This window comes from Ceratotherium simum, chromosome 5, assembly GCF_057802395.1.
Source record: "Ceratotherium simum simum isolate JZ-2026a chromosome 5, ASM5780239v1, whole genome shotgun sequence".
NCBI classification, from domain to species: Eukaryota; Metazoa; Chordata; class Mammalia; order Perissodactyla; family Rhinocerotidae; genus Ceratotherium; species Ceratotherium simum.
Window position 1 is genome coordinate 22,047,607 of NC_141904.1, and position 15,848 is coordinate 22,063,454.

Sequence of the window (15,848 nt, forward strand, 5' to 3'; positions counted from 1 at the left end):
GAGGCCTATTTTCACCACTTCTAGGTACTTACTTTTTGCCCCAACATTCCAGGGAATCCTGGGAAACCCTGTGAAGAGAGCAACAAATATAGTGACCGCTTCTGAAAGAATGTCGGTGAGAGCTGTGGAAGAGCTTGGTGAGCTATTTTCAAGATGGAGCCCTGTCAGCCAGTCAGTCATTGTAGTTGATCATTTCTATGCAGTGGCCATTACCTTTTCTCCTTTGGGACCCAAGTCACCCCTTTCACCTCTGGATCCCTAGAAGGAAACCGTAGGAGAGAGTCAATGAGCTAATACCATGGGGAAAAATTGGAGCCTTTCAAACTGAAAGCTCCCTAAGCCAAAACCCTCATTTCACTGGCAAAGAAACAGGCTCAGACTCTAGGTGACTTGCCCAGGGAAGGAATGCTTTGTGCTCTACCTTCTATTTGGATCTCAAAGACCTCTTGCATTAATAAAGGACAACACAGAAAATTCTGGGTCCCAGAGCCTCTCTCATCCTATAGGAAATTTGTCCACAGGTTCTGACTACGTTTTTTGTTTTGTTTCGTTTTGTTGTTGATAGATGAGAAGGTTGTATGGTGGAAGCTTGGTCTGAAGACACACGTTGGCCATCTTCCTCCATCACTCCTGTGCAAGCTGCGCTCATTCTCCACCTGGCACAACCTTCAATTGCTCATCTGCTCCATGTGAGGGGCCTCTACCTCTACTGGGAGCTCCTCCCTAACCCACTTGTCCTGCCTCAGGGGGCCCCTCACTTCTCTCTCAGCCCACTGACAAAGGACAGGGGAATCTAGGAGTGGTTGCTGCAGTCGCTGACTAGAGAGAGACCTGGGCCATCCTCTGCTCATCACTGACCCCAGAGCCGACAGCCCAGACCAGGTTCTGGGAAGCCCTCAGAGACAAGCACTAACCTTTTCCCCTCTGGATCCAGGGTAGCCCTATAAGAAAGCAGAAGGTGTATTTACAATCAGCCCTGTACAACCTTTGGGTTTGGTGCAAGAGTGGAAGGAATCCCTGAATGTGGTCATGAGATGTGTCTCCACATTCACTGCAAGTTTTACGGGGGTTGCAGCAATAAACACAAAGATGTCCCTGCGGATTGTGTTTACATCAGGCCTAAAAAGAACATTGCTTTTCTTGCCCCCGCAAAGGCCTGAACAAGGGTTTCTATCTGCTTTGTTGTCTAACGGCTTGACCCTCGCTACCCAGGAGAACAGTGGGAATGGTGTCTTTATGCTCCCACGTCCCTGGGCATGATGTCCCCCAAAGGGCTGGTAAAGACAAGCACTCTGGCACCAGACTCTCCGACATCTGTGACCTTCCCCAGCCCAGGACGGCAGCCCCACCTAGTCCCCATCTTTGTAGACAGCAGCTGCTCCAGGGCCTTAGTGAGAAGACCTGGGAACGTCCATCTGGACCACACACTGACCTTGGAGCCCATTGGTCCTCTTGACCCTGGCAAGCCCATGATACCCAGGTCACCTTTTTCACCCTGTGGGAATTATAAGAAGAAGAGAAGAAAAAAAAAGACCTACAGTGACATTTCCTAGAGAAACTAAACTGAAAGGAGAGTCAGGGCAAGATTGGGATAGAACTGGGGACATAGGGGCTGGCTTGTGAATCTGAGGTCCCCAAATGCTCCCTTGCTCACTCTTAGGAGCCCAAGGCTCCAAACTCCACACTTCATTCTGGTATTTGAGATTAAATAGAAAATGAAATTGCCCAAGGTGGAGCAGATCTCCAAACTAAACGCACCCTAAGTTGTTGTAAATGGACTGATGCTTGATCTCTTCCTAGAGGGGGTTGTGAGAAGGTGGAGGAGAGAGCACGGGGCACTGGAGCCTCAGAGAACAAGGTGACAGCACCCAAAAAAACTACCTGCTTTGCTCTTTGCATACGGTGAGGCTTTCAGATATTTTATATACTCTCACCCTAGGTCTGCAGCCAAGTAGAGTGAACATCAGCCTCTGGGTGTGTACCGTGGAAGCAGGGGGCTAAGACTCATGGGTGGGCTCTGTTGCCCCTCAGAATGGTTTGCAGTTGGAACTTTCAGCACCCTCTGTACTAAAAAACTCTATACCAGCACGGACCAGTAGAAATATAAGGCGAGCCACATACTTAACTTTAAACTTTTTTATAAGTCACATTAGAAGTAAAACTAAACAGGTGAAATTAATTTTAACAATACATTTTATTTAATCTAATTATTTTAACCTAATATTTCAACATATAATCAATATAAAAATTATTGAGCTATTTTAAATTCTGTTTTTTATAATAAATATTTGAAATCTGTTGTGTATTTTACATTTAAGTTACATCTCAAGTGCTAAATTTTCATCCAAAATATTTGATCTGTATTTAGATTTCATAAAATTTATAGTTGAAAAAGCAGATTCACACACTCAAGTTGCTCCTAACATATTAAACATTTTCAAATATTAACTGAATTGAGTAAAAGTTTTTACATTCAAACTTAAATTAATTACAATTTAAGAATTCAATTTCTCACTTGCACCAGCCACATTTTAAGGGCTCAATAGCCACATATGGCGAGTGGCTGCCATATTGGACAGCTCAGCTATATACAATAGGTTTTTATAGAAATATCTTTGGAACTTTTTCTAAGAGGATTGGAAACACAGTTTTCTATTCCCATAATAAATACAGCCAGTAAGCGAATCGGAGCAGATAGTGACATTCACCTGCCCACTCCCAACTTCTGCAGGTCAGATTTCCAAGTCACGGCCTGTGCACTCAATAGTCTATGACCAACAGTGAGAAGAATGTAAACAAAGGCATGGGTGTGGATGTGTTAGCTTTCTGTAACCTGTCTGGGGAAGGAGACTTCATCAGCATTTGGCAATCCCTCTCTAAATGTAGGATTTCAGTTGTACCAGCCAGCCAATGCCCACCCCCTCAACTCTCTACCCCTGCCAGATCAGCACAGCAGGCCAACAGCTTCCCAGACATAAGGCCCTCTTGTGTCATTTCAGGGAAACCAAAGAATTGCGTGCTCTCAGGAGAAAGGAGAACCAGGGCCCCTGTGAAAGAGGGGAGCAGCCTCTTATTTCTCCTCCCACAGGATCAGAGCTATTGGACTGACCAAGGTCTCGCAGTCCAAGGGAAGGAGGAAGCATTTGGGGACCTCTGGGCAGTTCTCATGTTCTCTTCTTCCTCTCGCTCTTGAGGAAGTGAGTTTCACTGACTATGTACCAGGCACCAGGGGAGCTGCCGTCTTCTCTCCTCATGTTCTGATACCATATGAGCCCTGAGAGTGTGCCACTTACCCTGGGTCCTTCAGGGCCAGGCCAGCCGACGGGTCCAGGCATGCCAGGAACACCCGGGGGGCCAGGTCTACCCTTCAAAGACGAAGAACAAAAGTCAAGACAACTGGGTTTGTTTCCCTCCTTCCAGGAAATACGATTTGTCTCTGGGGCTCAGAGGGGAGTGTGGAGCCTCTAAGAATGGCCCCCGGGACCCTTATCTCCAACCTCCAAAGATTGATAGCCTAGAAAGTTGGGTCACTTAGTATAAATTAAAGCCTTTGGTGTCACATTGTCTACACACAAGATCTTATTCTACTCAAGAAATGGAAGGTGATGAGGAAGGGATTCTAAACTTCTTGGTTTTTCAATCTTTATCATCTCCACCCACCCACACCCACCCAAATGTCCCCTGCATTCCAATAGGTTCACCCCAAGGATGCAATGTGGAATGGGATAGGATTATGTTTGGGGAGCAGTAGCAGATGCTGTTGGTACTCTCTCCAGATCTTTTTCACCTGCTCAGTGTGTCCATCCCCCAGTGGCTACCTTCCTTGCTGCAACAACTCATTCCTGTAACCTGCAACTGTGGAGTTTGCCTGTGGGCAGCTGGAGCTGCCCAGCCACGTATGTACTTCCCCTTCCTGCCGTCAGTACACCAGCTCCCTTACCTCGAGGCAGGATCAACTCTGTGGTGCAATTCACACTCCAGAGCTCTCCTAGGGATGAGGCTGAAGCTGGACGTCACCTGATACCACATCCATGCTAGGCTGCTTCTTCCACCTCATCCGGCTCCCTGCTCCTCTCAGGCTCCTCTTGAGAGAGCTCCCTTAATAATTAATTCCCTTGCACATGGCATGTGCCGTCTCTCTTTCTGCTTCTAGGGAACCCAACCTAAGCCAGGGGCTATGGAAGAGTAAGAGAGAGTGGGTGCAGGGACTTGGGTCTATCTTGACCTCTGCACCCCCTGGCTAATTTCATCGTTAGCCTAGATAGACATGTGGAAGGCTTAGCCCCTAAACCAGAGATCACTATGCTGGTGTGTATACTAGTTTCTACTCTTGCCTCCCACATTCATGGCAGACACCACTAATCAATTATGGCCCTTGTTAGTTTTGAGCGTGAAGACCATATCAGAATCCCTTCCAGTCCAGCATTTCAGATAGCCACTGTGCCTTGGCTGGAGTTGTCATTTGCACCCTAAATAGTTGTAACTTTGCTCTGCAAAGGTCTGTTTGAGGCTTTTGTTGATAGTGAAACCATTTGTATAAAACAATTAACCATAAAAATAGTAATTTACATTTAGAACCATAAGCGTCTTTCTTGGGCAAAGGTTTGCACCTCCTTCTATCACCAAGACTTAGAATTTCAGTGTCAGTATCTATTGACCACAGCAAGTGGCTGCTGGTTTACTCCTTCCTGACACAAATGAGAGTCTTGATAACGTGTTTGGTTCACTCAGAGGCCTTGCGACCTTAAGTAACTCCCATTTATTTCAGCTGGGCCAAAAAGCAAAAGCCATTTGCTTCTGTCTGTTTGGCACTTTATTCCAGTTTAATCAAATAGACAGTGAGAGTCATTTTGTGCCGGTGGTTGAGGCCTTGGAGGCTTTCTCTGATGGATGGCAGGGTGAGACGGTCAGAGACTGGGGCAAATTTGGCCAGGCTTGGCAGCCTCTGGAAGAAGTCATGATGCCTGGCAGCAGCAGGCTTCAGCTCCCACTCAGAGCTGAAGCAGAGAGAGCATGGTTGTGACTGTCATCATCAGCAGGGCAGTGCCATCACTATCCGCCTGGGTACTGGGGGCCGTGGAAATGCACTGCTGGCTCCCCCACCCCTGGGAGTGCACACATACTCACACGCACATGCAGCACAGAACAGCATGGATCATACCTTCCTTCCTGGTCGGCCCAGCTCCCCCTGTGGATGGAGAAGACAGGTAAGCAGAGGCTGCTTTGGAAGAGAAGTTCTGGAAGCAGAGGGCTTAGTAGGGCTGATGATTGGGCATGATCATGTGGCTTGGTCGCTTGGCCACTCACAGCTCCCCCTCCATGTCAGTGGGCCAAGCTGAAATCCACCAGTGGGATCCCACAGCTGCAGTAGCAGCCCAGTCATCATGGAGCCTATCCTCACACACTAAGGCAGAATTAGCACGTTTTAAAATCTCAACCAGAAAATTCTCAGTGGCACCCCCAGAAAACAGGCTGGAATTACCAAGGAGATGTGGGTTGAAGAAAGTAGTGGCTCATACCTTTTCTCCCTTTGGTCCTGTCTTGCCAGGAAGCCCTGGTGGACCCTACACAATCAAGAGAAGAAATGAAGAAAGTATACGTCAAACCCAGGCAGGACTGGTGGTGAGGGAGGCAGGCCTGGGAGGGAGGTTGTGGGGCACTGCGTTCCTACAGCAGCCTCCTTCTCTAAGCAGACTCAGGGCTCCAGGGACCCCATGAAGGACCCTCCTGTGCCCTTCAGTCCAGTCTCCTCTTCTCTGTTCCTCCTCTTCCAGCTTCCTCTGGGCTGTGTTTCCAGTGGTGCCATGGGTACAATGCACTCACATCTACTTTCTGTGATTTTAATTTTCTCCCTGGAACCCTTGGGTTGCCTGAAACATCCTGAGCATTTGGTGAGAGCAACTAGAGAGTCTTGAAGAATGCTGTTTGCTGAAAACAGGACGCTTCGCCCCCTCTCATGTGGCTTTTCAGCTCCTCTCATCAAGCTTCCCTGGGGCCCTGACAAGAGAGAAGTTATGCTTTGTACACAGGAGCAGCCGACTTAGAAATTCCCACGGTGGATCAATCTCTGGGTACCATGTGCAGTAAAAGTCTTCCTTTTTAAGACGTTAAGAATGTGGGCAAGTGAATAGTGCATTTTTGACCCATTACTCAGGAGTAGGGCAGACTCCAGCTCAGGGACCCTAGCACCCATTGTGCTAAAGCTTGGCACACCCACAGCAGAATGCGGCTGCTCTCTGCTCACGCACCTGTGAAATGCTCGGTTGGCTAACTGTTTTCCAAATTCCCCAGAAGAGCAGAGAGGAAATCCATCAAACCCCCCGGCCACTACTTCATCCCCGAGATCTGCAGGTGAACACGCCTAACATAAGGCCTGTTTGAAATATGATTTCTACAAGACTTGTCCAAATGACAAACAGCCCCCTGAGTCTGTGGTCCCTAAGCCCATCTGCACATGAGAATCCCCTGGGGATCTTTTAAAAATCCTGAAGACCAGGCCACAGCCCAGGCCAGTTACATCCCCATCTCAGGGAGAGGAGCACAGGCCTCAGGACTTTTTGAAGCTCCCAGGAACCACCATCTTTGATTTATTCTCCTTCTGTTTGGGGGAGGGGGGGTAGGAGAGTTTCCATTCCATTCTTTTCCGATTTCCCAGCCTCGGCTTTTTCTATTTCTTGAAATGGGCTGGAACTGTTCTAGCTCAGCGCTTCTCAAAGTCTGATGTGGAGATGATTCATTCAGGGCTCTTGTTAAAATGCAGATTCTGATTGAATTGGTGTGTGTGTGGTGGGGACAGGATGCGATTCTGCATTTCTTTTTTTTTTTTTTTTTTCTGGTGAGGAAGATCAGCCCTGAGCTAACATCCATGCCAATCCTCTTCTTTTTTTGTTTGCTGAGGAAGACTGGCTGTGGGCTAACATCTATGACCATCTTCCTCCACTTTTATATGAGACGCCGCCACAGCATGGCTTGACAAGCTGTGTGTCGGTGTGCTCCCAGGATCTGAACCCTGGGCCGCCACAGCAGAGCACGCCCTTAACCACTACACCACCGTGCCGGCCTCCAATTCTGCATTTCTAACAAGATCCCAGATGAGGCTAATGGTGCTGACCCACAGATCTCACTTTGCATGGGGACAGCATTCACACTGTGTTCTAAGGGAACGGAGGTGGCTGCATAGCCCCCGGAGTTGGGCAGCACAGCCTCCACGTGACTCAAATGGGATTGCATGAGGTTAGGGATGTGCAGGTTGACTGGACAGCTGCGGTCTGAGGTCAGCAGAGAATCCCCCCTTTCTTTCCCATGTCTGTGGGTTCTCACATGCTCTGAGAGCTGTCAGCATAGTCTCCAGGAGGTGGCTACCAGAGAAGATAGAAATCCACCAGAGGTGTTCCTCAGGATGCCCATCATGCCTTTCTGCGACTTCTCAGCCCCTCTGTGGCAGCCTCTGGCCAACTCTGGGTTCAAAGTCCTGCTTTCTTTATTGCATTCAGCAATTATTTATGGAGAACCTTCTACAACCCATGCACTGGTGTAGATTGGGCACACAGTATGAACAAGATAGACGATGCCCCTGCTCCCATAGACCAGAGGGCAGTAAACTTTTTCTGTAAAGAGCCAGATAGTAAATATTTTCAGCTATGCCTGTGACAGATACAGCAACTCTGTCATCACTACTCAGCTCTGCCCTTGTAGTGCAAAAGCAGCCCGAGACAATAAAACTTTCATTACAAAAACAGGCTGCTGCTGGATTTGACCCACAGGCCATAGTTTGCCAACCCTTGCTATGGAGGTTACATTTATAGAGGGGAGACCAAAGGGACCAGGAACAAAAAAACAAATAAGAAAACTTATAACAGGATGAGAAAATTACACAGAGAATTAAAATCGGTCATTGGCATGGAGAGTGATGGGGAAGGCTACCGTAGACTGGGTGGTTATGGAAAGCATGTCTAAGGAGGTGGCATGTAAACTGAGTTCTGAGTGACAAAGGAGCTGGCCCTGGTAAAAATCAGAGGGAAGAACATTCCAAACGGCCAGAGCCACAAGCACAAAGGCCCTAAGGCTGGAACAAGCTTGGAGAGCTTGAGGACTCAAGAGTTGTACTGTGGCTGTGGGCAATGTTGGTGGCATGAGGTGATATAGGAGATACAGGCCGGGGACCCCTCATGTGGAGCTTTGTACTCCAGGGTGGGAGTTTGTCTCTGAGTCTTCCCATGATGGGAAGCCACAGGAGGGGTTACCCAGGAGGGGTGACGTAATTCCTAAGGCACTTGGGGAGCTGACTGTACCCTCTTTCTTTTCCCCGTGGCAGGCCCAGAGCCCCAGGCCAGGGGATGTTCCTCCTCGATGTACCCCCTCTCCCAGGCAGGCATAAGAAGCCCGGAGTCTGTGGGACAGGGTGTTTGGAGGGTACTCTTCTGTTTGCCTAGAAAATCCTTTCTCTAGAATTTTGCCTGAGCTTTGGTGGGGACGGGTAGGCTGCTTGGTAGCAGTATCTGGGGGCCAAATGAGCTCAGGGTAACAAGTTCCTCTATGCCTACAGTTTCCTGCCTGAATGACCCCTGGTGGGGTCAATGGTCATGTAAGGGGCAACCCATTGTCATCAAGCGTTTGTCTGATGATAACTATAATTATAACCACATCCATCTAGGCAGAACTTCATTTGGTCCCTCCCCCAAATCCAGTACTGCAGGGGCAATTATTGTCCCCATGGCAGAAATAAGGATGTCAAGGATGCAGGACAGAATTCACCTAGACAAGAACCAGTATTCTATCCATGTGGCTCTGGAGCAGGAGGTGAGCTGGAGGTGGACAAACAGCCCCCAGAGCACACTAAAAGGAGCAGCGCTAAGAGGCTCTGCCCAGCAGCCTTCGCTGCTCTGAACAGAAGACAGTGGGAAAGGGTCTGGAAAAATGCACTAACCTGGGGGCCAGGAGGCCCAGGGGAGCCAAGCGATCCTTGCACACATGGGGACTGCGTGGTCTCGAGTTCCAGGATGAGATTCTTCATGTCTGGGGAGAGAAGCTTCAATGCAAAGCAACACAGTGTTACAGGTCAGACTTGGGGGACAGAAGAAGGGTCACTACCCTGGACACAGACCTGCTTTGTAGTCCAGCCCCCAAAACTGGTGATTCCCTAATACCCCAATGGGTGTCCCAAGAAGACAACCTCCAGGGCCACCAGTTTCTGTCCTCTCATCTGCTCTTGAGATGTACCTGGCTTGCATGAATTACAGAGACATAATGGCCACTTTGGATAGAGTTAGGAAGCTCATTTCAGGGGCCTTTATCCAATGTCTAGGACAGCACTGTCCAATAGAAATAAAATGTGAGCTGCCAATGTGAGCCACATAGGTAGTTTTAAATTTTCTGGTAGCCACATTAAAAAGGTAAAAGGAAACAAATGAAATTAATTTTAATAACATATTTTATTTAACCCAATATACCCCAAATATTATCATGTCAGTATATGTTCAATATAAAAAAATTACTGAGATATTTTACATTCTTTTTTTCACAGTCTTCAAAACCCAGCATATATTTTATGCATACAACACATCTCAACTCCAACTAGCCTCATTAAAAGTGCTTAATAGCCACATACAGCTAGTGGCTACTGTATTGGACAGTACAGATCTAAGAGTTTCTAGAAAGATCTGAGAATCCCAAGTCCCTAAAATGCCCCAGTCTGTTGTCTTTTATGTCAGCTTCCCAAATCCTGCTCTTTTCCTTTCTTCTCAAATTCTGTTCCCTTCCACACCTCATTATGGCTACAGGAGGGCCATTTCCTGTGTCACTTCGTGGAAATGGTCTATGTTAGATACGGGCTGTGGAAAGGAATTTCATAAATACTTGGAGAGATTAAGAACAAAAGAGGAAATTCCATATCTGAGCAACTGATGGCAGCCCAGAAAGTTATAAATTCACCTCATTGTTTTCAGGAAGATGAAACACTTTGCCAAATCCAATTTCCTGCTGAGAAGAATCTCCTTCCATAACTTATTTAAGACAGTGGGAGAATGGACACACTCCAGAAACTGCAGAACGTCCATTCCAGGGCTCCGCGGCTGCGTGAGAGGAAAGGGCTGACTCCCTCAGAACAGCTTCGGGAGGCAGCTCACCTCGAGGGGTGGGGAAGTGGGGTGGGGCTGTGTGCTGGGCACCGAGCAGCGCATTTCTGTTCTCTCACGAGTCCTGAGGTACTCACCAGACTTCGGCCCCCTCTGAAGAATGGCGGTGGGAACAGTGGGGGCGGAGGGGGCGTCAGCAGGCAGCATGCTTTGTGGCTGCCACGCTTCTTCTGATCCAGGCCGGGAAGGGCTGTTCAGAGAAAACTGCTGCTCGTTAGCGTGGGGTCAGTGCTATTGGGCCTCTCTCATGCCCACCGTGCCCAAGGGACACCCACGCTGCCACGCAGATTTCCAAATCTGGCTTCTAACCATTAGAGGTGAGCGTACCTCCTGTTTGCTACTTGACAAAGCCCTCCCCGGCCCTTGCTGAATTAAGGTGGTTAATAAACGAGCAGACGGTACAGACACTGTGACTGTTATAAGGTCCACTTCTCCTTCTTCAGAGACTGGCTTGTCACTTTGTAGGCGTGGCAAGGAATGCAAAGCCCAAACAGACTCATAATGTGCCCCCAATAGTTGGGGAGAAGGAAGTGTTTGTTAATGACTTTGATGTTGTGCTAGAAAGATTGTTCAGCCGGGGCTGGAGGTAGCATTGATTACAAGAGACCCAGAGCCATGACTTAAAACACATATATGACACCAGATTCTACACACACATTCTGTGTCACCAATGCTCACTAGAGAGTTACAGTTTAATGTCTCAATACATGGGTATGAGGAGATGAAGGGAGGACCCTGGACCCTTGCAGCTTCATTGTCACATAGAGTCTTGCATTGTCACACATTCAGTGTCACCTGTGACACTGTCACATGTACAATGTTAATATATGTTCAATGTTGAACCTTACAAAAAGGACACAGATCGTAAGTATACAGCCCAATAGATTTCCACAAATGAACACACCCCAGAAGCCAGCCCCTGGATCAAGACACAGAACATAGAACTCTCACCCTCCAGAAGCCCCATAAGCTCCTCTGCAATCTCTGCACTCCTCCTTTTCCACAGCCCCAACTTCTAACTGCAGGGAGTCATTGTCCCTAGTTCTGAACTTTACATACACGGAATCATACAAAATGAACTCTTGTGTTTGGCTTCTTTTACTCAACACAGTGTTTGTGGGGGTCATCAGGTTGTTGTCCGTAGTAGTTACTGCTGAATAGAGTTCCACTGTGTGACTAGACCACAACTTCCTTATCCATTCTTCTGCTGCTGAACATCGGGTTGACACCACTACACACCCACCAGAATGGCTAAAATGAAAAGAATGAAAAATAGTAATGGTGGCAAGGACGTGGAACAACCAGAACTCTCATACGCTGGCTGCTGAGAGTGTAAATTGGTTCAACCTCTTTGAAAAACTGCTGGCCATTGCCTACGAAAGCTGAATAGAGGCGTGCACTATAGCCCAGCAGTTTCCCTCCTAGGTATTTACCAACAGAAAAGTGGGTGTGTTCACCAGAACACATGTGCTAGAATATTCATAGCCATAATATCCATAATTGCCAAAAGCTGTAATTTTCAGTTCCCAGTTTTGATCCCACGATGGTACCCTCACCTCTACCCCTTCACCGAGCCTCTGCCCTCACAGAACACGGGCAGGTGGTCCGCCGCATGCCTCTCAACTCTGAACACAGTTTTCAGTCTTGTCTCCCAGGGGCCAGTGCTCGCCTACTTCTCCACCCTGTGTTTTAGGACCTGCCTGCAGACATCAGGCAGGGGCTGGGTGCTCCCCAGAAGTCTCCAGTTTGTGCAGACCACTTGTGTCAGCCCCAGCGCTCCCAAGAATGGTCGTTCCCTGCACACCCACACCCTCACACCTTCGACAGAAGAGCATTCCACTGGTCTGGGCCAATGGTCCTCAGCCCTCTCAGACCCAATGCCCGCTTTTGTGAGAAATATGTTATAAAGACCCCTTCATTATCCTGAAATGAAAGTCATAAATAGTATGACTTACCTAGGCAATTTAAAAAAATCGATATAATGTTCTGAATGTAATATAAAAGAGAGATATAAGAAAAGTGATTTATGATACAAAAATGTATATTCTGATTGTAAGTGGTCAGGCACAAGCACATCAGAAAATGTGATGTAGTTAGATGTTTGCATCTGCCTGTGGAATCACAGTGAATGTGACAGCTGCAAATACAGGTTGTAGTATCAGCAACTCAAATGCTACAAGTGATGTGTCCACCACGCGAAGTGATTTTCTCAAATGATAACACTGGGTAACGTTTCCAACCAAAGCACAATAATTACTCAGTAGTAGTAGTCTCAGAAAACTCAGTTTAATATTATAGCAGCTCAAACAATGTTGCTGTGAAGGAGAATTAGGTTCCAGGATGAGATAATTATATACAGGTATGAATATTCTATGTGACATTTCAAAGTCACGTAGGACATGGAACCATTCTTGATGTACAATTCTGTCCCACTCTTTGCAGGATACCTCATACCTCTGGCCCAGCTCAAAAAAGACAGTGGTCCCACCCACCCCAGCCATTATGACAACTGAAAATGAAAATTTCTAAAGCGGCTCCATTAGAAACTGTTGGCTTGGCCCATGCTTGGTGATTGGCTTGGTCACAAACAGTTCCACAGAAACTGGCACCCCAACACCAAAGCAGCATCTGCCCCAGGCCGTGTAAGTTAACAAGGAACTGAAGGAACTCAGAGACGCAAGAAAGAGGTGATCGTCAGCTGGGATGGAAATGGGAGCCTTTCTGGGAAAGGCAGCATTCATTTTCGTTCTGGAAGATCAGGGAAGAATCAGACAGGAAGTTTTCCAGACCCAGGAAATATCTGGGGAAGTCATGGGTACTTGAGCAAAGCCTTGAAGGACTGGAGGGGGAGAGGCTGATGGAAGGAGGGAAGGCTCCCCAGGGACAGACAGGCAGGCAGGGAGAGAGACAGTGTCTTGTTCAGGGCCACTTTGATTGCAAGCAGCAGAACTCTACTCACACTGGCTCAGGGGAAATGGAGATTTATGGTAAAGTTAATAAATGTTAGGAAGAGCTGGAACAAGACATCAGCAGGGACATGACATTTTCCTTGTATTTCTCTCCCTCTTCCTCCTCCTCTCTCCCCCTCTTCTCTTTTATGCTTCTTTCTGGGCATCTGTTCCATTCTATCTTCTTTAGCATCTTCACTCCCGCCATCCCCCCGTGACGGCTGACCAGTCTTGCCTCAACTCTTTTACCCCCAGCATCTCTTTCTGCTGGAACATCCCTTGGTGGCTCTTATTTCAAATATCCATGACCGGGACTGTGATGGCCCTGAACATTGTTTCCAGCCAAGCTGCAGGTCACTGGGACGGCTGTGCAAAGCTGCCCAGGCCCAGTCTTCAGCAAGATCTCTGGGTCTGCTGCTGCTCAACTGAGGCTGTGGGAGAAGATTCTCCAGAAAGGGGCAATGGTGGGCAGGCACTCCATATATGTTAAATATAGCACAGAGGCAAGGAGTTTCAAGGTGTAGGTCTAACGGGAAAGGTGGCTCTTGAAAGAACAGTGGGAGTGAGGAAGGCTAGAAAGTTAGTTTGGGGCTAGATTGTGCAGTTTGGGATGCCCCACCAAAAAGTTTGGGTGTTATTCAAAAAGCAATAGGGAGCCACGGAAAGTGCTGAGTAAAGGAGTGACAGGATCATAGCAGTGCTGGGAAGGACCGTGTGCAGGAAAGGTGGGGTGAGGAGAGCTTGGAGAAGGGGGAGCAGGCAGCAGGCCTGACATGGAGGTGGCCTGCCAGGGCCCGCATGGGCATGGAAGCAGTGAGGACAGAAAGGAAGGGACTGATGCAGACATTACTGGGGAGAAAGAAACGGGGCCGGTGTGCTGTAGGAGTGGGAGAGGAGGAAGACTCAGGGTGGTTTTGATGTTGCAGGGGACTGGGGCAACAGTGGTCAGAGGAGGAGATGGAGAAGTCTGAGGAGGCACCAGTTTGTGGAGAAAGCTGCCAGATTCAGTGTCAGACATTTGTTCATTTGAGCACAGGCTTGGCCAGGCCCTGAGCCAGGCCTAGGGGGCAGAGAGACAGCTAAACGGTGCCCCTGACCTGTAGATGTAAGGCCTGTGTGGCCGGAGTGGCTGCCAAGGCCCTTCTGCTCATATCCCACTCGGCCCTCCCACACCCAGCCAATCCTGGAGATGCTTACTTTACAGCAAGAATTGACAGGTGCTGCCTCCACCAGGATGCTTTCCTTGATTCCGAGGCCAAGCTTGAGGGGTCTTGCTTATGTTCTTCTCTGGGTTTACCCATGTTAGCTCTTATCTATGGAGTGAAACTGTTTCCTTGTGTCTCCCTGACTGTGCTTTCTGGGAGGGTGGGAGCCAGTTTTTATCCCTGGATCTAGCACAGTACCTGGCATACACTAGATATTCCACAAATGTTTGCTGAATTAATTAAAAAAACCATTTACTATATGCCAGGCGCCATTTAAGTGCTTCACATGTATAAATTCACCTAACACTCAGAGCAACACTGAGAGTTAAGTACTATTATTATCATCATCATCATCATTCCCATTCTACAGATCAGTTAACTGAGGCAAAGAGGTGAAGCAACTTGCCCAAGGTCGTGCCACTCGTAAGTGACAGAACCAGGAGTCCCTTCCTCTCCATCTCCATGCTGTGACTGCCTGTGGGGGAGATAAAGGTGAGGAGCTGAGAAGAAGGCTAGGGGCTCCCCTAACGACTACCCGAGATACCAGTCTCAATGCCCTCCACCAACGCCCATCAGGAACGCACCTGACATTGAACAAAGTTGGCTTTACTGGCTCATTGCAACAGGGAGAGGGCACACCAGGGGAACCATGGGGCATCTCGGTGAGAGGGTGTGAGAAAGGATTTCTTCTAGGATTTGGCCTTTTGCTAGGTGATGCTGGGGGAGACGATGAGGAGGCAAAGTCTGGCTCGTCTCTGGATTGGATGCTCTGAGGAAGCAAGGGCTAGTCTATGGCTGAGGATCTTAACTCTTATCCAGAAGGAGAGAAGACCCGAGCGAGACTGAGGCTGTGACTGGTAAAGCAGCAGCAGTCACTCACATGAGCACGGAGACAGGAATAGCTGGACATCTTTGTGGTCGATAATGGTCTGGTTTTGTCTGTGTCTGACGCAATTACCGGGTGGCCTTGTTTTTGTCCTGATCCATCACAGTCACAGAGTGGCCCTGTCTGACACGTTCTGTGACATGGTGTATGTCCAACAGGAGGACACCAGGGCCGAGCTGTGAGTGGCAGGCCCACCCCAGCTGTCATGGGCTGATTTTCTCTTTCTCAGTGGTAAAATAATATAGCTAGACTGTTATAAAACTTGCCTTCCCTTCCAGTTTCTCCAACTTTCTTTCCTAGAGTGTTGAGTAAGCTAGGAGTGTTGAGCTTCCATTGCCCCACCCTGCCTCGGGCGGTGGAGAAGCTTGCAGATGCCCACCAGCACTCTAGAACCCCCTCAAGGCACCCAGCTGCAGGGTCTCCTTTGTTCTGTTTGGCCTCTGCAGACAGCTAAGGGCTGAGGCTGTGGTTTTCTGCAAAGCCTCTCCCAGCCAGGAGCACCTGGGAGGCTGGCAGGTTCACGTGGCTAATTTGCACTCCTCACCATTTATTTTTCCAGCCCATATATGGCCTCCGATGCCTCCCTTCACCCCACACCCTGTGCGGCCTCTCACTGATGAAAGACCCTGCATCATTTAAAGCAATCGCTTCTCTCATGTCTTCCTGGAAACCGGAG

General features: G+C 48.4%; 1 protein-coding gene across 1 annotated transcript in view; it reads right to left on the minus strand.

Annotated features, from left to right (window-relative positions):
- COLQ (collagen like tail subunit of asymmetric acetylcholinesterase) overlaps positions 1–15,848 on the minus strand; it is a 58,443-nt gene that overhangs the window by 20,704 nt on the left and 21,891 nt on the right. Inside the window, exons 2-10 of the mRNA XM_004419390.3 lie at positions 10,211–10,323; positions 8,927–9,028; positions 5,520–5,564; positions 5,162–5,188; positions 3,294–3,365; positions 1,433–1,495; positions 915–941; positions 214–258; positions 33–68 (exon numbers count right to left, since the gene is read on the minus strand). Of these exons, the coding sequence (XP_004419447.1) occupies positions 33–68; positions 214–258; positions 915–941; positions 1,433–1,495; positions 3,294–3,365; positions 5,162–5,188; positions 5,520–5,564; positions 8,927–9,028; positions 10,211–10,323 (530 nt within the window). The remainder of the gene's footprint in view (positions 1–32; positions 69–213; positions 259–914; positions 942–1,432; positions 1,496–3,293; positions 3,366–5,161; positions 5,189–5,519; positions 5,565–8,926; positions 9,029–10,210; positions 10,324–15,848) is intronic.